Source organism: Patiria miniata, unplaced genomic scaffold, assembly GCF_015706575.1.
Source record: "Patiria miniata isolate m_02_andy unplaced genomic scaffold, ASM1570657v1 HiC_scaffold_6, whole genome shotgun sequence".
NCBI lineage: Eukaryota > Metazoa > Echinodermata > Asteroidea > Valvatida > Asterinidae > Patiria > Patiria miniata.
In genome coordinates, this window is record NW_024037073.1 from 21,969,003 (window position 1) to 21,992,080 (window position 23,078).

Here is a 23,078-nt window from a genome sequence, read left to right on the forward strand (position 1 = left end):
TTCTGTGCATGTTGAGTAACTCACATACGTGTACGCCAATCAATGGCTACTATTAGTCCGAATATCCACTCAGTGCGGAGCCCTAAATACAACTGTATATGTGTGGGCATGCATTCTTGGTGAGAAAGGACACGGAGGCTTTTGATTGGTTGGTAGCCGCCAGCTCTGATCCTGATACATTTACATGCATTTTGAGCAACATGGCTGCCTCCACAACTGAATTTGGTATTGACTCATTCTAGCATGCAAAAAGCTCTGTGCACCCTTCAGAAGTTTCTTTATGCATTGATTTAAGAAGCAAGATCGAACTGCCTATGGGAAAAAAAAATACGGTCGACTCCCGTTAATGCGAGGTTCTCCATAATATTCAAGCCGTGCCGTGGCCGTGACCTGCCATGGCATAATGAGGAATAACCCCCATCTTTGACTTTTCACATTATGTACATCACGATAAAGCGCAAATTAGAATTTATTTCTGTAGCTTAATTTATTCCAAAGATATGACGCAGGAACTTCAACAGTGTCCTGCCAATTAGTTTCGCTATCCTCAATTCGAGAAAAACGGCTTTGACAAAAAAGACACGCATTGCACCGCCAACGGCAGTGAAAAACGTTCTTCAGTTTTTCCTCTTTTGTGGATTTTTTTTCCCAACAAAAATGCATAGTGTGAATCTTGGATACCTTGGCTACTCAAAAAACATTTTGCATCAGTAAGAACGTCCTCGTCTTCCCTGAAGCCCACGCCCAATGAATGGTAACAATCTGAATTATCAAAAGTGTTTGTAATGCAATCATGCATTATCATAGACGCTTGCTGTGCGAACGTCTATTCCTAGATTTATGACCTGCACAATATCTATTGAAAATCTATCAAATCAAGTAAAATCGAAATAAAAAGATATACAACTTCTTGGTGTGGTGGTGGAAAACAAAATGAAAGTTACATGTGTGTTCTGTACTTATTGCCTCTTGTAAGGATCTTTCGAGCAAAAGTTTTGAGATCTTAACAACTTTTTGATTGTAAACTATCCCTTTTGGGTTCAGTTTAGGAATATTGTGGCTCTGGAAAAGAGTTCGTTTAAAGTAGTTCATTGGCGACTTTTCGAGGAATTTTTGGAAGTAGAAATAAATCATCCTTTAAAATCCCTAATCACAGCACCAGGTGATACAAATGTAAACCCTCTGAGAATAGACAAAGCAAAAACAAAAACCAAAGGTTACATTAGCGCCTCATTATGGATTAGCAACCTCCCAATGCCTCGGCCATTTTGTTCTAAAGCACGAATTTCTGAACGAGTACCAATTCGCCAGTGCGTGTCATATTACAGCTTACAAGGCTCAATACCAATTGTTTTTGTATTCTGAACCAACGGTCAGGTTTGTCTGCACGCCACAGTTTCCGGCTTGTGCGACTGGAGAATCAACATCCTTTCGTCTTCGTTGGTCTCAGAGGAGGGCGCCCTATCGGTGTTCCGCAGAAACAGGCACAGGGGCGAGAGTAGCACGGCCACTATGCCGAGGCCTCGTAGCATCCTGTTTGAAAAAATACAGGCTGAATGTGTTATTTTTGAATCCACAAAAAGGGAAATTAACCAAAGGAAAGAAAAACAATAGTTGTAGAGGCGTTTGTTTCATGTGAGCACGTCAAGAAAAATAAGACTGAATTCTTAAGATTTTTATTTTGAGTAAACGAGAAACGACTTTAGGTTTTGAATAGAAACAATATGGCAACTTGAACTTTTTCTCAAGGACCTAAATTGCTTTGTCTTCAGCTCATATTTCTATTCAGATTTTACACAGTTTTGGATAAAGTTATAAACTTTAAAATGAATTCAGGGATTGTAGAGTTGGAGTTGGCAATCGGCTTCACAAGTCCAACAAGTGCCCTTTCTTGGTTAAAAGTTTGAGGCGATGTGAACTATTTTGATCAATCTCACAACGGCAGATTTTTTTAACCCATTCATTTAAGAATTTATTTATGGCAGCTTGTTTTGTGTTGAAATGCCAGTCATAAAAAAACAGCAGAATTCTTTAAAAATACAAATCTAATTATATACCTTTCTACCAAGAAGCATCGACGAGAAAAAACAAAATCATTATTTTTTAATGAGACCAGACTTCTTTGAAATTGGCAAGCTTGGTAAGAATATTGTATTACTTTGAAAATAAGTATTCCTGTACCCCACCTCTTAAAAATAAAATCACGAAAATAGCATCTAAAAAAGGAGGGTCTCGAGGTCTGGACTTACCAAGGAAATCCTATTATATTTACAAGGAAAGCACTAAGTGACGGACCTGCAAAATTAAACCAAAAAGTAAAGGATGAGAATACATTTACAGGGTTCAATGTCAAAATCTATACCATTAACCACCATCTGTCAGCAGCGAATTTTAGTCCGTCCCCATAGTGTCCCAGTCAGTCGGATGTCAATAATGTCCAATAATGGCAATTTACGCAACGGCCATTGTCCTTTAACCGTCGTCATCTGTCAAGTTAATGTCATCCAGATACATGAACATGTTAACCGTGTTCATCCGTCAACAGAATAATCCCATCCATCATGTGTCATTAACGGTCTCCATCTGTCATCAGAGTTAATACTGTCCTTACCGATCATGATGTCACAAAGTGTTATATCACTACGTAATAAAAGTTCCAAAATGCCCTCGTCCGTAATACCGCTGTCGTCCTCGCGCGTAATCTCGCCTGTAATATCTGTCGTGAATGTCCGGAGAGACACCGTCTCTCTATTTATTTGATTAGAATCCTTTGTCCTATGTCACCATCTGTCAACATCTGTCCTTACTGGTTTTTTTTGGTTTTGTTTACCTATTACGAAGCCGATGCTGAAGCTGACTATCGACAGTGTCGCTGCACCCCCATACGCCGCACGGTGGCGCTTTTCAACCAATACATTAAAAATGGAGCACGCCGTACTGTCTATCAAACCTGCACAGAAGTTGTAAATAAATTAAATAATATTCATGGACTTGCGTTACTCGAACTCAAAATGAATACACATCTAACTGAAACAACCAATCTCCATTTGGGTTCAGGAGTCCTTAATATTTTATTTAACATTTTACACATTGTATATTATTTATATTTTATATTTAATTTAGTATTTGCAGTTTTATGTAAATTAATAAATACACTGCAAGAAAATGTTCCTTGAAATCTTTAGATTTTTCCATGGCAATATTACATTTTTCAAAGTAAAGTATAGTTGCCATAAAACATTAACCAGTAATACTACTTCCCACTCAGATTCAAAACGTTTGGGATGTAAGTAGATACATACATATAATTTCCTTTTACTTTACCAACAATTAAAAAACTTCCTTTGAAGTACCAGAAAAATCACAATATTAATATTACATATTTAAATATAACCTTGTTAACAATGCAGAACACAATATAAAACTGTTTGATAGAATCATATGACATTTCGAGGAATAAGCTGAGATAATTGCGGTAATAGACAGATAGAACCATTGTTTGTGTGGGGAAAACACGCAAAACAAGTGCAAGAAAGCGGAGCTTCTGAACCCAAAAGAGCAAAGAAATGGGGGAAAAACAAAGGTGGCTGATGGGGTGGTGGTGGGTTAAGTTTCATGGGCAAAACATTTGCCTTTTCTCCGGTCAGAGGTGGAATCGAGAATGACGCGACGCCAAACTATTGCGTGCTATTTACATGTACACGGAAGAACTTTCCACCAATTACCGCCAGTTATTCACGCGTTCAGCGTGTGACGTAATCGTAAACAACCACATAAGGGATCTTCTCAAAAAAATCTCGAGGTGTCCGCGCGTCCATAAACCTGATTAAACTGCGCTTAATCATCATGTTTGTATGCATGCATACATGTAAACATAGACAGAAACATGTATGTAGCCATGTGTTGTTGGCAAATCAACTCGTTACTTATCCACGGCCAATCACAACAATTGTTTGAATGAGGAAAATAAAACTGTGAATCACGTTTTGACAGTAGCGTCTCCAGTGGGGCGGAGGGGGGGGGGGGATGGAAGGGGGAGGGGTTGAGTCTGAGGCGTGCTGAGGGGACGCCCTGCTAGGGGGTCCGGGTCGCATGAAATATTTGAAATCTACGATGCTTTAGCCTGGATTCTAAGGCAATTAGAGAATAAATGCAGTCAATTTATTGTTTTTGGTCGACCACCAACCCTCTAGACAACCCAGCCTCGTCCCCAGTGCTTACTTTATTTCCAACCTCGTTTCCAATTGTAAGCCCTGGATAGGAAACTTTCTTCCTGTATCCTGATTCGATACCTCAATTGGCTAGAAATGGTTTATATCGTGTACTTGGTGTTGTTATTCACAACGTGCAGTACGTGTTTTTGCGATCGTTCGTCCACGCCTTCTCGAAAATATTAATCTCCTTTCCAATTTGTTAATATTAATATGAAATGTGATACTGACTGTTGTCTCGTTAAGATCGTAACAGTTTAATTAAAATAAAAGCCTGTTATCGTAACTCACGCCATGCTCGCGCTGCGACGAATTGATTCTGTTTTTACCCCAGACACCGCATGCAAAAAACAAACGGAAATGTAACGCACAGGGAGGCACCAGACTATTCCTCATTTGCATACGTGTTCAAAAATCTTGCACATGCAAATGATCAAATACCAGGGTGAGAGAGCAGGTAGTGGTGGGCGCGCACTGCTCGACACCCTGGGGACGAAGTTGTAGACAACCTACTTCTACGATAATTAATACTCACCAAAGAACAATCCAAACGTGGCCATCGGCACACTTAGAACTAGGAAACTGCCGGCAAATGGGATCTAAATCATACATTGATGTAAAAAAGGTGGTGCAATGTTATCGGCAAAAATTTTGACAGAAAGTGGCGCGAACAAGCTGGTTATAAATAACCTATCCACTGAATGCTCTAATCTAACTCTGATGTCCTCAACTTTTAAAAGGAATTTTATCTGTTTGACAGAATCTTTTTTGCCAAGATAATACACAGTTTGCTGAATTAATTTAATGGAATATATTAAGACGGGAAATTATTACATACGATGGACAACATTCGCAATAAGAATTTTTTTTCTTACCATGGCAACGGAAATACCGTCTACAATCAAGGCGATAGCAACACATAGCCACCTAACAAGAGAGGCAATGAGGGGTAAGTTAAAAAGAAAGTTAGCAGCTAGCTGGGTTAGTTACGGCGTGTCACACCGTACATAGCCCACTCGAAGTCAATCCAACCCAACTCAACCCAAAGCAACCCAATTCAACCCATTTTTGTCCAAATCAACCAAACGCAAAAGCCTGTCACATTTTACCTATAAAGCCAACCGAACTCAATTCAACCCAGCCGAACCCAGCCCAGCCCAGCCTTACCCAACCCAACTCATGTAACCCAAACCCAATCAAACCGACTCAACTAAATCCACCTTAACTAAATTCAACCACACCGAATAATCGCTAACCCGGTCCACACATTTAGAAATTAAATTCAGTTAAACCGTCCCCCGCGTAACCCCATGCAACCTTTTAAAAAAATGTTTACACTTTACACCGATTTCAGTGACAGGCCTTATCATTTTAATCGTTTTACTAAAAAGAATTTTACTAACCTTCCAATTTTGTAAGCAAAATAGCCCAGAACTACATTGCCGACAATCACCGTCAAACTCATAGGGAGGAACACAACACCTGTTTAAAGTTGACAATGAAATTGTATTTAATTAAATTGACAAGACTAGACCATCAATTGGCAAGACTAGACTGGACTGGACTAAACTACTACGAACTGGATTGGCCTGCATTTTTAACAGCCTCGCCAGTAAAAAAAGAAGAAGACAAAGTCATGTCCAAGGAGTAGTAGAGGCAATTTCTTAACCGTGGGGTGGGACCAACAGCTTGGAAAAGTAAAAAAAAAAGCCGTTGGAGTAGGCGAGGGAAGGAGATGACACCTTGGGCACCTGTCGCCAAGCTGTGCTATTACGGTATTTTTATGTTTACCAAATATAATATGTAATCAACGAACCTAGCTGCCACTCTTCAGCATCCATAGTGCCAAGCATCCAAATAGGTAAAGAGGATTCTAACAACCCGAAGCCCAAACTTGCGGTCACTGTAACAACTGCGTTGAAAAAAAGGTAAACGAAAAAAATTACATCATTGTAAAAACACAAGGTGTGAAACTATAAGGGAAATTTAGCCTCTACATCAGAAAAAAAGAGAGATTTTTTTACCGCACAGAGCGGTACTTTATGGAGCTGCTGGGTCGAAGATATGGTTCAGCAAATGTATGTACTAAGCAAAAATCAGTCGAGAAAAATCATGAACGAGACGATTTGGCTCCGAACAGGCTCGAATTATCCCCCCCCCAAAAAAAATGTTTCATACAAAAACAATCTAAGTTAACCTCTGCACAGTTTCAGAAACTGTATTGTTCTGAACGAGAATGCATGTCACCGCATATTTTGTTTTCAATCGTAGATTTATTTATAACTTTCTGTCTCTTTTTCCTTTGAATATTACCGCCACACAAATTTATATTCATCGTTTGTATTTACCAAAGCCAACATCGCCTTCCTATTATGGTACCATAAGTCAAAACCGATAAATGCAAAGGAATATCAGAAATAGTGATAAAGTAGCTGCGCGGTTCTACGGGGGGCTAGGGGGGGCTGTAGCCCCCCCAAAATTTTGTCTAGCCCCCCCCCCCCAAAAATAAATTCCGTAAAAAAAATAATTGCATTAACATAAAGAAGGATTGTGATGTACATGCGAACGGTCTCACCCTAAAGAAGAAATAGCCGTGACAAGGGTGCATTAGTTAATATAGTGTGAATGATTTTAGGATTTTATTGGCGCTCCCCATTTAAAATATGGCATGAGCCCCCCCCCCCCCCCCCCCCCCTATTGATTTTTGGAGGCCTATGTGTCTGGAAAAAATAACCGGTCAACATTTCAGCACGCCTCTCTGAAAAAATTCTGGATCCAACGTGCTAGCCCCCCAAAATATTGGTTCTAGAACCGCGCCTGAAGTAGCACACTAATTTCAAAAGGTACTTCACCAACCGATTGTGACAAGAATCAATGGGTCCAGCAAGAGCTTTGCCGTGGCCATAACATCCGCCTTTTCCTGGGTCGCCGTGCCATGGTCATAAATGGCAATCTCTGCAACTGAAGCATGTGAAATGTTTAAAATATTAACGAAATGGTTTTTATACTTTAGTGTAAAACGAGTAAGGAATTTGATAATGGAAACAAATTATGTAAATGGGGATTTAGAAGGGAATCGGCTATGGCTCTTTTCCCTCTACGAGGTAATATTCTTTGAAGTGCATAAAAATATACCCTCTCCCTCAAGCACCCACTTTACCATCTTACCGAAGCAAATCTAATTCTAGAAGAAAATGCACTTTTCTTCCGTCAGTTTTTCGCTTTGTTTGCACTCGATCATAATATCTACATCTTGCCGCACGCTCTGCACTCAATCAATGCAGGTGCAGTGTGTGCTTAATCGGCTTCACTGTTTGTTTTCATTTTTTTTCCTATTAAAACCCGGCTTAATAAGTAATAAAAATTTGATGAAATTGTGGACTGGGTGAACATACAAATCAAGTGTTTGTCCGACATCAGTAATCTTACGGCGTCACCTGCCTCGGGAAAAATTAGGTTTTTTTCTAAAAATTAATATGCATGCAAAATGTTTGTTTAACGGCGGAAAAATTAGGTAGGCCTATATGCACATCCCAACATAAAATCTGTGACCATTAGCCACAAACAGTTAGGATATGGATAAAGACGGAAATTATGTTCACAAATTTTCTCAAACTATGTTTATATATTTTTATATTGATGTTATAGTTCGATTTCATTCTTTGTACACAGAATAATTATGTTTGAGTACGAAATTAATTCATAGCCCAGACCACCTTCAGCGTTTATTACTTCATTTTACCGTCCATCGCACAGTGTCCCAAGATTTTGTTTTTACCTTGTCTTGTCCTTTGATATCCTTATTTTTGTAAGTAACCTTTTTTTCTCCTTAAAGAACATGTCAGGGATCCAAATTGTTTGATGGCACAGTCAAATATGTCATCTATCATTAGATCCCAAAATTTTCCCCTGAAGAGTATTATCGCCACTCATGGTCCAAAGGTTGAAAAACGTCCTGCGAAACAGTACTCAACTAAAACTTACTGCAACCACTGACGAAGGAGGCAAATATTAGACATGAGGTCCAATTTCTGTTGGCTGTTCGTGCCGTATCAGTGTAATTTTCAACGGATCCAAAACCGAGATGGGGAAGTCATCAACAATGACAGTAATCACACATTAACGAGGAGAGCCACCACCGAGGTATTTCTTCTTTTTCAGTCTTAAAACAATTTAGTATAACGAAGATGAATTCCATCCCAGATTAGGAAGCTACTCGCAGTTGGTCGAAAAGCAGTAACAACATTTCTTATCTGTTTTAATTAGATTTTGATGAACATCAGATAAAATCCACTGAACTTCCTGCTTTATGAGTGCGTAGACGAGGGATGTGGTGACAAGTAAGGAAGACAAAGGATGCCACTGTGTTGTACTCCTGAAGCTGCGAGCAATAAGTATTGTTGGCTTGCCATTCAACGTGCCTTTAACCCCTCAGTGAGTGTGTTCAATGCTAGGATGTGTCTTTTTCAGTTCTGTCGCGGTACGCGATACGCTTCGTACCACTAGCGCGTACTGCGACTGGAAAGATGAACAACTTTTCAACTGCGGATGGAACAGATGATTGGAAGCGGTCAGTCCCGTTTCAAGTTGCTCGGACGTGTGGAATCATCATGGTCTGCGTGCCTACAATCGTGGGTAACTCCATCTCCATAATCGTCACCCGTCGAGTCAACGAGTTGGCCGAGAACACTAAAATTCTTATGACATCCTTAGCCATCTGCGACCTTCTGATCGGGATTTTAGGCGTCCCACACGCCGTGGCGTCGGCCCTGAATTTCTGGCCGTTCGGCCTCGGGTTCTGCACGGCCCACGCCATACTCAGCGTGTTCACAGTCACCATGTCCATTTTCTTCATCACATTCTTAAACGTGGAGCGCTACCTCGCTGTCACCATGCCTCTGCGATTCGCCATATTACTCCAGAGACGAAGAGTCGTTGCTGTGATCATCATTGGGTCTCTCTCTTGCTTCTTGGCAACTGCCCTCTTCGTTTGCTTGCACGAAAGGCCCACGATCCTACCAAACACTGCCGCCCTTTTCTGTAACTTTGACTTCACCGATGTGTTTCTGAGAATGGCGATGCTCTGCTTGTGGGTCCTGACACCCCTGGTCACAATAACACTGATATACTACAGGTTGATCGGGATAAGTCGACAACACGCACGCCGCATCCAGCCTGTCAGGCCTGCCCGGGGCCTGCCCTTTGCCAGGGGTCCTGATAGAAAGGCCTTGCGCACCTTCATCGCAGTCACCGCGGCCTTCACGTTCTGCTGGACGCCTTACACCGTATCGGGGGCCTATGCTGCTCTCTCGGCGGTGTCGCTGCCGGAGCTGCTTGAACTGATCGTGTTCTGGCTGGCCGCGACCAACAGTTTCCTGAACGTGTTCATCTACTGTCTGTTCAACAAGCCGTTCAGGCGCACGGCCAAGAAATGGACTGACAAGAAAATACGACAGTGCTGTTGGTCTGGATTTAGATTGGGAGCCGGGAGCACAGGTTAAATGCCGCATTCAACCCTAACTTTCTCAAAAACATTTGGGGAGGGCAACCTCAATTCGTGCAACCTCCAATCCCTGCGTATTATTTCGCTAAGACATCAGCAGACACACACGTTTGTTTATGGTGCACGTAAATCGAGGATTTTCTATTGTTCCTCTTCCCTTTCCCTTTGTATACTCGAACTTTTTCCAACAGCTCTCGTTGGTTTTGTACACGTTTTCCAACCGAGGAGTCCTCGATTCGATTCCTGTCCTCGATTCGTGGATAATGTTGCACGTGTGTGTCCTCGATTTACAGCATAAACACACGCAAACGTTCACCCATGTCGACGTGCACACACAACTCTATCGGTTAATCAATGGGCCAATGGGAAATTAATCAACTGCGTCTCTTACGACTTAACACTGACAACTCACCCATTAACTTATGGTACGAATTATTTGGTCACAACTCAACTCTGTACCTAGACCAGGACGGGCTAGATTCGATGACATTGCTAAGATCAAGATGGCAATGTCCAGACTAGGAAGCAAAACTGAGTTTGCATGTTTTTGTTCGTTTACTAACCGCATTATAAAAAAACAAACACCTTTAAAGATTGAATTAAATGATGTGCCTGGCATTTTAAATTCACAGGGTTTGGACCAGTTTACGTTCAGAAAGACTGAACGTTTTTTCCCAATTATTTACTTGGTAACTTCCCAGGTAACTGCAAACTATTATTCTTTCAAAATATTTATTCTGGCTAAAACAATTCAGAGATCATTGTTAAGAATTTTGTTCAAGTTTCACCTATACTTTCGAAACCTTAATTACCAATTCACAATTTGACTTTCAGTTAAAGATTTACTGTATGTGTTTTTATCCAGTTTTAGCCCCACAAGTAGATATTGATTAAACATTGATATTTTTCTATGTAAATGTACAATTTTTTTCCTTTTTGTATGAAACATTGAAGGGAAATAGTGGAATATTCTTTTTAGAAATTACGTTTTGATTATGGCAGGACAATAATTCAGTTCTCGCACACTGCTCCTCACTCGCCTATCAGAATCGATAACGTATAGGGACAGAAAGCGAATCTGTTTGACTTTAAGAAGTAGAGCCAAAAACAAAGGCCTTTTGCACATTTTGCAGACGCCAAAAATAGACAACAGATATGTCAACATTGAAATTTGTTAAAGAGCACACACAGTACACTTTCATATGTCAGAAATACTGCAGTGAAACAAAACGTAGCATCAATGTCATAATTTTTCCCCTCAAAACCTGCACGGAAAAGAAGCCAAAGTGATACTTCTTGACTTACGCGCCAAAAGTACTAGAAAACCAGCGATGAAGATGAAAGGTGCGGCCCTCCCGAGATAGAAGAAAACGACTCCGCCAAATGGTGGTGAAACTGAGGGAACCAAAAAATATATTTATCAACTTATTAAAATAATTTTCAATTAAATCGACATTTGATATCAATAGGTGCTAATTAAAAAAACCCAGAACCTCCTAGGTTTTTTTAAATTTTTTTAGCAAAGATGTGTGATTCGTTAATTACGATTGGGTAAGAATGCATTGTGGTGTTATGGTGATCGTTTAATGCAGGCGGTAGAACGTGAAACGTAAACTGATAATACTCTGTGTGTCTTCTACTTTTATACTTTAAACAATTAATAAGAGCGAATGGACATTGCCTTACCCATTGTGCCGAAAGCAAAGCCACTAAGAGCGATTCCTAGTACAAACCCTCGTCTCTCATCATTGTCACGGAATCGATACGCCAGTAAGCCGAGGCCTGTAAAAAATACAAAAAACTACCCGATAAGCTTTCCCGATCAAAACTCGATTTCAGCTTATTGTTAACAAAATCAATTGGGTTCTGCTTGATACAATAACATCCTGCCAGGAGTTTCCCCGGTTCTTTTCAGAACCTGACAAACTCATAAATGGGATTTGTACGCAGTGCAACCGTAAACTTACTCTAATTGTTCTTTTCACCATTCAAACTTTCATATCGTATCCTGCCAAGGGATCTCTTGCTTCTTAAACTAGTAACATTAACGATGGTATGGTAAGAGGATAGGAAACAATAATTTCTTCACTTCAATAATTTGGACTGGATTTGAATTTTTTCGTGGATTAAAAAAAAGACACTTTCTGTGACGCACTTAAATTTAAGTACTTCGATGATTGAGTACAATGTCGACATGCCGAGTACGAGTACTTTGCTGCCCGAGTGCGAGTACCGTCATTTCGAAAACGAGTACTTTGACATTCGAGTACGAGTACGAGTACTCTAAAAAGGTACTCGAGTAGTACTCGAGTACGAGTACCGATTACTACAACACTGCTTCTTCCACAAAATGAAGTCCCAAAGTTTCACCGACTTACCTCCTACGTCATTCGGAATCGCTGCCAGTCCGTGTATCATTCGACCAACCATATATACCGCGTATGATTCAGCTATTGCATATACTGTCGGTGGATATTAGAGGGGAAAAACAGACTTTAGTTGTTGAATACTTCAATATGAAGGATCAAGACTAAATACGAGAGGGAAAACTTGCAGAGTTGTTATCAGGTAGTCACAAGTTAAGCGCGAGTCACTCATCAGTCAATAACAATATATTTCATATTTAAAAAATATATAGCACTGAAAATAATAATGACTGGAAAGCTAATGTCATAAACTACTTTAAGATGAAAACATTACTGAAATTGCTCAATCCGTTCAAATAATATCACAACTGAAACGCAATGACCCTAAAACCTGTTTCGTTCAAATCAATTCGTCCAACAATTTATTGTGTGTTCTGACTGTTTGGAGCAACAAAGAAAATGACACAGAATACTTTTTTCGACAACTGTCTACCACTGTAGTACACAATATTTTTTTTATTAACAATCGTGCTTAGTCAAACAATATGATTTATAAAATCAACTTTATAAAAAAAGAAGGGCCTTCAAAAGGACTTTGTTCAATTTTAACTTTTAAACTGAGGTTTTATCGCTGGTGACGTTTGAAGTCAATTGTGACGACGATTCTTGAAATCGCATTTTTGGACGAAAGAGGTTTTAGGGTCATTGCGTTTAAATGGTGATCAACCTTGAACGGATTGAGCAATTTCAGTTGTTTTTTTTCTATCCAAAAGTAGTTTATGAAATTAGCTTTCCAGTCATTAGTATCTTTGGTGCTGCATATTTTTTAAAATATGAAATAGATGTTTTGGAAATGGATGTTTTGAAAATATGAAATAGATATTCTGTTTTTTTTCTCACCCTGTATCTTTAGGTTAATTGCACGTCATCACAAGTTAATGAATGTAAATCATTCCTTTCACGACGAGCCTTTGAAACGAACTGTCACAAAGGCACTGGCCCTTGTGACCTTTCTAATCCGAAGTGTGATTGACTTGTGATTTGAGCTTGTGATTGTGGTGATTTAATCTCAGGGCTACGTCCTCATCAAATCTTGCACACCAGGGCCGGCAAAAATGAGAATCAACATTTCCGGGGAAATGATAGTGGTTGGTTAAATACTCATCTTTTGATTCTGTTCATAACATCGTATTTCATTGCATTGTACGGTAGATCTAAAAATAGAGTCCAGATTTAATTGAAATCCGCATGTTTCATACGCTGACACAACCAACTGAAGTTATTTATAACTGACATACCTACAGTCGTGATGATCAACAGGCTGCAGCCCACAAGCATTGGCAAGTGGTAGCCAAATCTGCAGGGAAAACATTATTAATTAAATTGCTCTTGAGAAGTTTGTATAGTTTGTATTTTTAACCTCAAGAATTGAGTTTGTAACCAAGTGGTGAAAATCAATGTGTTTGTATCGATATTAATACTTTTTTGCAAGCTGAAATCGATGTTGCTTTATACCAAGTACATGTATAACACGAGGAATATGAAACAAGTGGAACACGTAAAGCAGGTTAAACACCGACCTAATTATCTTTTTTTTATAACGAACAGCTGTTACATCAGCGAGAATAAGCAAAGTTACGAGTCACATGTTTCAAAACAGCTGTTGTTCCATTTACGTTGATACAAACTCAGTCTTTGTGGTTTGAGGTGGAGGCAGGGCTTGCAGCTTTGAAAACATATACATACGCACGTCGATATCTAATTATTTTGCAAACCTAATTTGCTTAATGCCGGTATTTTCTTCTAATCACCGGCGCAGACAGATTTCCAGAGAAGACAGCTAATGCATGTTGATAAAATATTCTACCCACAGATAATAATGTGAATAATGCAGTGAATTATTCAATTGTGCCTAAAATATGCAACATTTAATGTCTGTATAAAAGAATGTTGTACACACTACTGTATTGTTGTACACAGCTGCACTGTATTGTAAACAAACTGAACAGTGAATTTGAGCAATACGATTTTAGCGGTGAACTGGACATGTTTTTCAAAAAAACTTTTTTGAGGTGCACACTGAAACGAAAAAAACCCAAAACAAATCGGCGCTGAGTATGTATGAGGTATAGTAAAACAAATATAACATGGTTTATTTCGGGTGGACAGTCGATATTAGCTCCCCTCGGTATTGAAAGTTGACGTCGGGGAGCGAATATCGACTGTCCACTCTCAAACCATGTTATATTTGTATACTAATCATCGGCGCATCAGACAGATTTCCAGAGAAGACAGCTGTTGCATGTTGATAAAATATTCTACCCACAGATAATAATGTGAATAATGCAGTGAATTATTCAATTGTGCCTAAAATATGCAACATTAAATGTCCATGTCTAAATCGGCCACATTCGATACAATGCCAACATCTTCGTCATCATGTATTAGAGTCAGCTGGCGGCTGTCAACCAACCAACAGTCGTTCATCACGAAAATTACAACACTTGTGCCCACATTTCGAGGACCTCCATAGTAAAGACAGTGACCCCAGTAAAAAGGCCAAAAATCCGTCCGCCGAGCTCATGAATAAAATTTATACACTCAAATTATTCTATATTGCAGAGTTCTGAGAGCCATGGAATTGGGAAATTGAAGACATATGGCACTGCACCTCTGGCCTGGACTTGGGGCTTCCTATTTTGAGTATTTTTGATGCAATTGGGTCCAAAGTGGCTATTTGAGCCATGAACAGCCTCATAATGAATGTGAATGCATTTTTATTATGTCGGTGGTAGTGTTTGTTGGCTATTTGGAATTCTCAACAACCATGTGATACGTTTGGAAACATTTAGAACTATTCTTTATTTTTGCGACGTTAACCTTCCGTACTTGATAAAAAGTGCCAACCATGGGTTGGAAAGAAATGTCTACATAGTTAAAAAAAAATAATAATAATACGCGCGCATCTACTATTCTACTGCAAGAACGCGGGCGACATGTGAGTAAGGTTCAAACCGTCTAACCATTTTTTTTAGGGATTCTGCAGACTGTTGGCATGGGACAAACGTGAACATGCAATGTACTTTGGTATTGACACTAACAGGTGTATGGGGCTTCTAACGCACAGTTAGGCATCCTCAGAAGGCAAATCAAATATTGCAATTTAGAGCTAAGCTAAGTATCGCAGAGTAGGAGTTTGAGACATCCAAAAATTACTGAAACAAGAGAACTGGACTCGAAGTTACTTACTTAAGGCCCTGTCACACTGTCTGCGATCTTATATGCGCTCTCACTGCGTCCTTGAAAAATAGCTGGGGCGCAAAAACAATGACTAGATCGCAGCGACAACTACATAGGTCGCCAGATGGGCGCCAGAGGGTCTTAATAGTCTCCGATGAGCGCCAAGGTCTTTGAACATGCTCAAAACAATCGCAACACCTCTGCACTCTGGCCAGGGCGCCATAATGACGCAACTCGGGCGCTGTTCGAGCGTGAATCGTGCGACATTAAAGTGGCATTGAGGCAGCCTAGGCGCAAGACAGTCGATGTAGTCTCCATGAGAAAGTAACTCGACTGCGATGAACTTGTAGAATAATTTTGAAACTGGACTGTGTATTGACCGTTTTGAATAGAGAGCGCGACGTGAGCTACTAGGACGTATCAACAGCGAGCAGAGCGTAGTGTGAGCACAGTGACAGCGCAGCGGCAGCGACTAGATCGAGTAATTGAGCTTGACAGGGGCGCATAGACAGCGAGTTGAGCGCATCGTAAGCGTGGGAAGAGCACAGTATGAGCGTAGCTTGAGCTTCTTTGAGACAGAAAGTTGACATTTTCTTGCGTCCTTGCTGCGATTGTTAAATTTATGAAATATTTTTTGGTCGCTGTAAGGTCTCCTATGAGATCGCATATAATGTGACAGGCCCTTTACATAATTCCCTTATTGCCTTACACATCCCCATATATACCAGCACAATTCATATACTATTTTGCATTTTCTGAAGGTCGAATATGCTGAGAGATTATTCACTTTAGTGCGGCTATTATTTTTAAAACCCAAAGTGGATATATCGCTTTACACTGCGAATACGTTAATGTATATACGCCCATTAGGTAATGATCAGAGAGATTCAGATTTGAGGCTTTGCATGGTGGAGATACTAAATAATGAAAGGTTTGCGGAAACACCATGTGCGAATAATTTCTCAACTAAGAGAATGGTTCTAAAAAGAACCACAGGTATAAACTCAGAGATTTCAGTTTTGTGCTGGAGAAAAAAATGTGATTTGGTATTAAAACATAGGTAGATGTCAGTATAGTTTTCAGTAAAGTTGTCATTAGGTTCCATGGACGAGATTTATAAACTCACTTTTCGCACATGTAATTGCCGAAGAAACTTATGACAACGCGGACCGCGAACTGGCTGCCCAGAAATACGCCTAGTTGCGTGTTGACGGTTCGCTCACATTCCGTGTAGACATGATCATCGAGTGCATTGGTCTCGTTGTCAGTCGCTCGCTCCTCCCCGTAAGCCATCAGCGGACCAGCCCCGGTGACATTTCCCAGTGGTATGTACCCAACGGTGGGGTTGTTGTAACGGAGACACTCGTCGAGGAAGATCACGGGTAGTATTGGCACTGCAGATCGGTAAAAAGAATGGTAAGTTTCATCACACTCTCCAATCCATTATGCATCAAATTCGCTGTTTTTTTGTCCCTAAGAATTACATGCATAGGCTAATTGTTCAACTAATTTCTGCCATTGTATTAAGTACAGTAAACTTTGAACCGGACGCCCCGGCGTTGCTTTGTAATCCTTCATCACGAAGGATCTATGCTCAAACTTTGAAATTTAATTATGAAAACAAAACAAAGTCCTTCCATGCTTTTGTAGCTGTACGTACCCAAGATGCATTGCGAATGTCGAAAAGGTCTAAAAACCTTTTAGGTTGCATTAGAAAATGAACAATCTCCGCATCCCTCATAGTTTTGCAACCTTTATATATCACTCTAAAAAATCCTGGGTCAATTTGAACCGGAATCCATGTTCTATGGGGCCTGACATTTTTCCAGGTCAAGATGACACTTCTTTGACTCAATCTCAAAGTAATTTTGACTTGGAAAAATATCATTTTGACCCTGAAAAGTGTCATTTTGACCCTAGAAAAGTGTCAGGCCCCATAGAACCTGGATCCCGGGTCAAATCTGAGCCGGGACTTTTTACAGTGTACTGCAGAAAATAATACCCACGACTACTGTTTTGAGCAACGGAACAAGTGGTTTTGTGCAACCCAAGGTTATTATTTTTTTTTACCTGTAACCCAGACTCCGGGTCAAATCTCCCGCGTCATTCTGACCTAGGAAAGTGTAATTTTGACCCGGAAATGTATTAGGTCAAATGTGACCCCGATTGCGGGTAAAATCTCCCGGGTCATTTTGACCTAGGAAAGTGTCATTTTGACCCGGAAATGTATCAAGTCAAATGTGATTCAGATTTCGGGTCAAATCTCCGGGTAATTTTGACCTAGGAAAGTGTCATTTTGACCCGGACAATTATCAGGTCAAATGTTACCCAGACTTCTGGTCAAATCTGACCCAGGAGGTTTTAGAGTGCAGGACAAGTAAACTGACCTCCCTCTGTAATCCATTGAGCGTTTTGTGAACAAAATAAGGGCCAATCTTAGGCAGCCACCTAGCAGCCTGCTTAATAGTTCCATGGAAATTGGCTCCCGGAAGCTTCATGTATCCCATCGCGAGACTATAGATTTATTGAGTGGTCGGGCACAACCCGACCACTCTTTGGATTTGTTGCGATTAATCTTTCTTTCTTTGAGTGGTCGGGCACAACCCGACCACTGTCTGGATTTGTTCTCATAAATCTTCTTTCTTTCCTTTTTTTTCCGAACAATACTTCTCCGCGGGTTTTCCTCTAAACAGAATATGGTATGAACTTGAAACTTTTAATATCTATCGACCCTCATCCGAAATGGTGCATATTACTCTGACGTCATGATTACGTCATCAGGTGCTAAATTACAAGGGATTTTATCTGAAAAAGTGACCAATTACTTTCACCTTTAACTCTTGAACTCAATAATCAGTGATAGTGGTATTCTGGAATCAGATAGACCATTAAATGCTAAACATTTTTTGTCGTGTACGTGAACTCGCTTGACCTTTACTTCCGGGTCTACCGGAAGGTCAAAGTTAGGTGAATTCAAAATGAAGACGCTAGCCTGAAATCAAAACAAAGCACAATTTCTTCCGAACGGTTTACGGTATGATCACAAAACCTTGTGTGAGCTTGTACCATGTTTCGAAGATGTTGTAAATTTTGTAACGTCATCATGACGTCATCAGATATAACATTACAAGCGATTTAAGGGCAAATTTTGACAAAATAGTTTGCGTTACATTTTTTGAACTAAATACAGTAACGTGTTCGTTTTTTTCGTGAGGTAGTAGAATATGCCGTGAGAAACATTTCTTGTCCCCGGACGCAAAACCGCTTGACCTTTACTTCCAGTGTTGCCGGAAGTGCAATAAAAACCGAATATAACTCAAATGTGGAAGCATTTTACTACAGACAAATATATTATGCAAGTGTTTAGTGAGAAATGCTAGACACAAAAACAGTGTGATGACGTCATCATCCAAAAGGACGCCCCCTAGTGGCACATAAAATAGTGTTTGTTTTCTTTATTTTGAAAACCATCCGTTCAAATTTTACCAAATCGCCCCTTGATATTTGTTGATTAACCACAGATAACTTGGCAAGATTTCAAATTCGTGACGTCATCAGACCGGAAGTTACTTCTGTGAGAATTTGAAAACGATCATATTTTAAATTTAATTCTATCATTTGATCCCTGTCGTATATCTTCGAAGCCCAAATAACGATATACAATGTTCACCTTTTGCGTCCAAATACTGTGACGTTATTTAACTTCACAATGAATCCACTCCGAACTAAATGAGTAGTCACTTCCCGTGAACATATACCATGGTACAAAAATGTTATTAATTTTGTTACGTCATCATGACGTCTTCAATTATCAAATGACAAGCAATTTAAGGGCAAATTTTGACAAAATAATTTGTGCTATATCTTTTGAACCAAAGAGAGTATCGTGTTCGTTTTTTCGTGATGTTGTAGACTATGCAGTGAGAATCATTTCCTGTTCCCGGAAACAAAACCGCTTGACCTTCACTTCCGGTGTTACCGGAAGTGCAATAAAAACGGCATATAACTCAAAAGCGGGAGCATTTTACTACACACATATAAACTATGAAAGTGTTAAGTGAAGAATGTCAGACACAAAAAAAACAACAGTGTGATGACGTCATCATTCGAAAGGGCGCCCTTCTAGCGGCACATAAAATAGGTGTTTTTTTTTAATTTGAAAACGATCGGTTCAAATATTTACAAATCGCCCCTTGATATTCTTTGATTAGCCACAGATTATTTGGCAAGGTTCCAAATTCTTGACGTCATCGGACCGGAAGTTACTTATACGAGAATTTGAAAATATTAATATAATATTTTAGATTTAATTTTATCATTTGATTCATGTCGTATATCTTCGTAGCCCATATAACGATATCCCTTACAATGTTCACGTTTTGCTTCCAAATACTGTGACGTCATCAAACCGGAAGTTAGGTGTTATAAATACATACAGTTATATTTTCCATATTTTCATACGTTATTTAACTTCACAACGAACATTGATCCACTGCGAACTAAATCGGTATCCACTTCCCGTTTTTGAAATATGACGTCCCCAAGCCGGAAATAACTTGTATGAGTACAGAAAATGTTTACTAAAATTTATCACACCGTTAAATATGCATTTTTTGAAACAAAATAATTGATTGTACTGCAGTGGAAAGGATTTACTTCGTGATCCTTTGTTGTTACATAAACATATTCATACTCAATTCGGCAGTGTTTAATGAACAAATTGCCTGCCCGACCACTCTGCGTTTGTAACAACAAACGCGAACCTCTAGTTCTTTTTTTCTTTTTTTTCCGGACAATACTTCTCAGCGGGTTTTCTCTTAAAAGGTATATGGTATGAACTTGTAACTTTCAATATATATCGACCCTCATCCGAAGTGGTGCATATTACTCTGACGTCATGATTAAGTCATCAGGTGTCAAATTACAAGTGATTTTATCTGAAAAAAGTGACCAAATACTTTTACTTATAACTCTTGAACTAAACATTCAATGATGTTTGTATTCTGTAATCAGATAGACCATTAATCGCTTAACATTTTTTGCCGTGTACGTGAACTCGCTTGACCTTTACTTCCGGGTCTACCGGAAGGTCAAAGTTAAATGAATTCAAAATGAAGACGCTAGCCTGAAATCAAAACAAAGCAACATTTCTTTCGAACGGTTCACGGTATGATCACAAAACCTTATGTGAACTTGTACCTTGTTACGAAAATGTTATAATTTCGTTACGCCATCATGACGTCATCAGGTATCAAATTACAAGCGATTTAAGGGCAAATTTTGACAAAATAGTTTGCGTATATCTTTTGAACTAAATAGAGTATCGTGTTCGTTTTTTCGTGAGGTTGTAGACTATGCTGTGAGGAACATTTCTTGTCCCAGACACAAAACTGCTTGACCTTTACTTCCGGTGTTACCGGAAGTGCCATAAAAACTGAATATATCTCAAAAGCGGTAGCAATTTACTACAGACACATATATTATAAAAGTGTTTAGTGAGGAAAGCCAGACACAAAAACAGTGTGATGGCGTCATCATCCGGAAGTCAAAGTCGTTCGACCTTTCCTTCCGGGGCTGCCGGAAGGTCAAAGTTAGGTGAATTCAAAATATAGAAATTAGCCTCAAATAAAAGGAAAACAAGATTTCTTTCCGTAACCGATTGAAATCACGCCTCACCAGTTTTCCTCTCATATCTGAATGATGAAAATTAATATTTCCACAGCGTGTAGCCACAAACTTTTCTGTCGTAAAGTCAGTGCAGAATTTTATTATGCCCATGCAAAAGAAAAAAACCCATAAAAGCCATTTTATGATATGATTAGCATATGTTGCATAAACTCCAACGACGTAAGAGGCTCCGGCAAGTCTACCAATAGTCCCAACTGGTTGTATGCTTGAGTAGCCATCCATGCAGCACCAGAGGTGCGCTTCCTGATAGGCCTACACGTCTTGTCGAGGTAAAGCAACAAGTTAAACTGCAGGTTGTGTGATTTTCTTTGTGGAAAACACAAGGTAATGAATGCCGGGTAATGGGAGGGGTATTGTGCAGTTCAATTATGATTAAGTCATTGTAAACACAAGAAAATATGCCGACCACTCTGCGTTTGTAACTCAACAAACGCGAACCTCTAGTTTAAACTTCCTTTCCTTGCCGACTAATACTACTTAGTACAATAAGAACATGGGTATTGATATTTTAAAATTGGCAATTTTCAATCAATGTTTTGGGGGTTTGAAAGAAACCATTCCTTGGATGGCCTCATGGCAGTCCTTACTTTGTTTAATGTTTGACAGCCCGATTGATACTTGTTTCTGCTATTTGTCGTCCAAAATATAAATCAAGTAAAACGAAAATAAAAGGAAGAAGTGAACTTACCGACTACAGTTAGTAAGAATTCGTCGAGGAATAGTGCAGCAGTCACTACCACTACCAGAGTTACTCTGGACTCGCGTGCATTACGGAGTGCAGCTATGACACTCATATCAGAATAGCCTGTTTTCGTGCTTCCTCTAAGTTCACTAAACTCCTTGTTCGCTAGTCTTTTCTGTGTCTTAGTTCACGTTTGACGACTTTGCAAACAAATAGAACTGTGCTCTGAACAATCTGCACTCCGTAGCGTCCTTCAACCTCTCCGTGTTGTGAGCAACAAGTGATGGGTTTGACTGAGACTGCTTTTTTTCCGGCTCGAACTCAACGGTGATTGGAACAGAATATTTTCCACTGACATGCACACGCCGACGTCCGGCACCTCCCCTGGTCTATAATTTCGCCGATTTCATCAATCCCTGCAACCTGTTTGAAGTTAATTCATTATACCGTGAACTTTAATGAGGATGCAACGTCTGGATCAATTCACAGTTTTAATTAAATGAAAACATCGGTTGGGAAATGCTCGGGTAGTGAGATACGCCGGTTCCTGGTGTCATTATTATTACAGTGCATTCAGAACAACCCCAGGTGATATTAGCTTAACAGTGCATATTTACCTCTCGGTCGAGATCGCTTTACGCCGTGTGTTTGCCGATGTATTTAAAATCTATCTGCAGCTGCTGTACGTAGAAGTGTAGGCAATTAGTCTGGGTTGCTATCTGCACAAAGATGTTGAGAAGGGAAAAGTAAACTAGTGGTGTTTGACAAAATGTGAGACCCTCTTTACAATAAGCTTTTTCTGCACCGATTCCCACCATGTTCAGCCACTTCAGTTTTGAAGGTTGTGTCGCATAGGTCGACGAATAGCCGTTAATATAAGCATTGTCATTACTGAAACAAGTGTGGATCCAGAAGGGAAATTTTTCTTCAAAACGTGCGTTCACAAATTTACGGCGTGGCATTCGCGGGGCCCGCTTAAGGGCCCCGAAAAAACCCCAAATTGGATTGTAGATGCTCTGTGGTGCAATCTGAGGCAATTTCTCACCACTGTAACCATTTTTTCGAGCAAAAGATGGTGATGTAGGCCTACGCAGTGGCTGCTTTTTGCGACGTCACTTAAACAAACACATTGAGCTGTGTGGGTTTTTTTTTTTGGGGGGGGGGCATGGCCCTCTCGCCCCCCCCCCCCCGATCCACCCTTGTACTGACATATCATCATCTGGGACAAGTTTCACAGGGGCTGCTTAAAGGTAATGGACACAACTTGCAAACGTTCAACAATGAAACTGCCAAATTTATATCTTACTGTATCGTGTAAGTAGGTAATAGGACCAAGCATCTTGTGGAATCATTGCGCCTATTATAATAGTTATCTGTCATTTTCAATT

General features: G+C 39.8%; 1 protein-coding gene across 1 annotated transcript; it reads right to left on the bottom strand.

Moving 5' to 3' along the window:
* Positions 1–1,210: 1,210 nt before the first annotated feature.
* Positions 1,211–22,600, bottom strand: LOC119743498 (synaptic vesicular amine transporter-like). The gene is made up of 14 exons (XM_038219916.1): positions 21,697–22,600; positions 16,447–16,714; positions 13,379–13,437; positions 12,093–12,176; positions 11,401–11,496; positions 11,020–11,109; positions 7,068–7,172; positions 6,028–6,123; positions 5,615–5,693; positions 5,087–5,138; positions 4,747–4,810; positions 2,831–2,950; positions 2,250–2,295; positions 1,211–1,533 (listed from the first exon to the last, which is right to left on the bottom strand). Exons 1-14 carry the CDS (start codon positions 21,800–21,802, stop codon positions 1,374–1,376), a joined length of 1,425 nt encoding a protein of 474 aa, XP_038075844.1. The 5' UTR covers positions 21,803–22,600; the 3' UTR covers positions 1,211–1,373.
* Between the last annotated feature and the right edge of the window lie 478 nt (positions 22,601–23,078).

What these genes read in the sequence shown, in the direction of transcription:
- LOC119743498 (XM_038219916.1), bottom strand. Translation starts at nt 21,802, where the DNA reads ATGAGTGTCATAGCTGCACTCCGTAATGCACGCGAGTCCAGAGTAACT. An exon ending in TGCTGAAGAGTGGCAGCTAG is followed by an intron (nt 5,694 to 6,027) that starts GTTCGTTGATTA and finishes AACTTTAAACAG; the next exon opens with GTGTTGTGTTCCTCCCTATG. An exon ending in CACGTTTGGATTGTTCTTTG is followed by an intron (nt 2,951 to 4,746) that starts GTGAGTATTAAT and finishes ACTTCTGTGCAG; the next exon opens with GTTTGATAGACAGTACGGCG.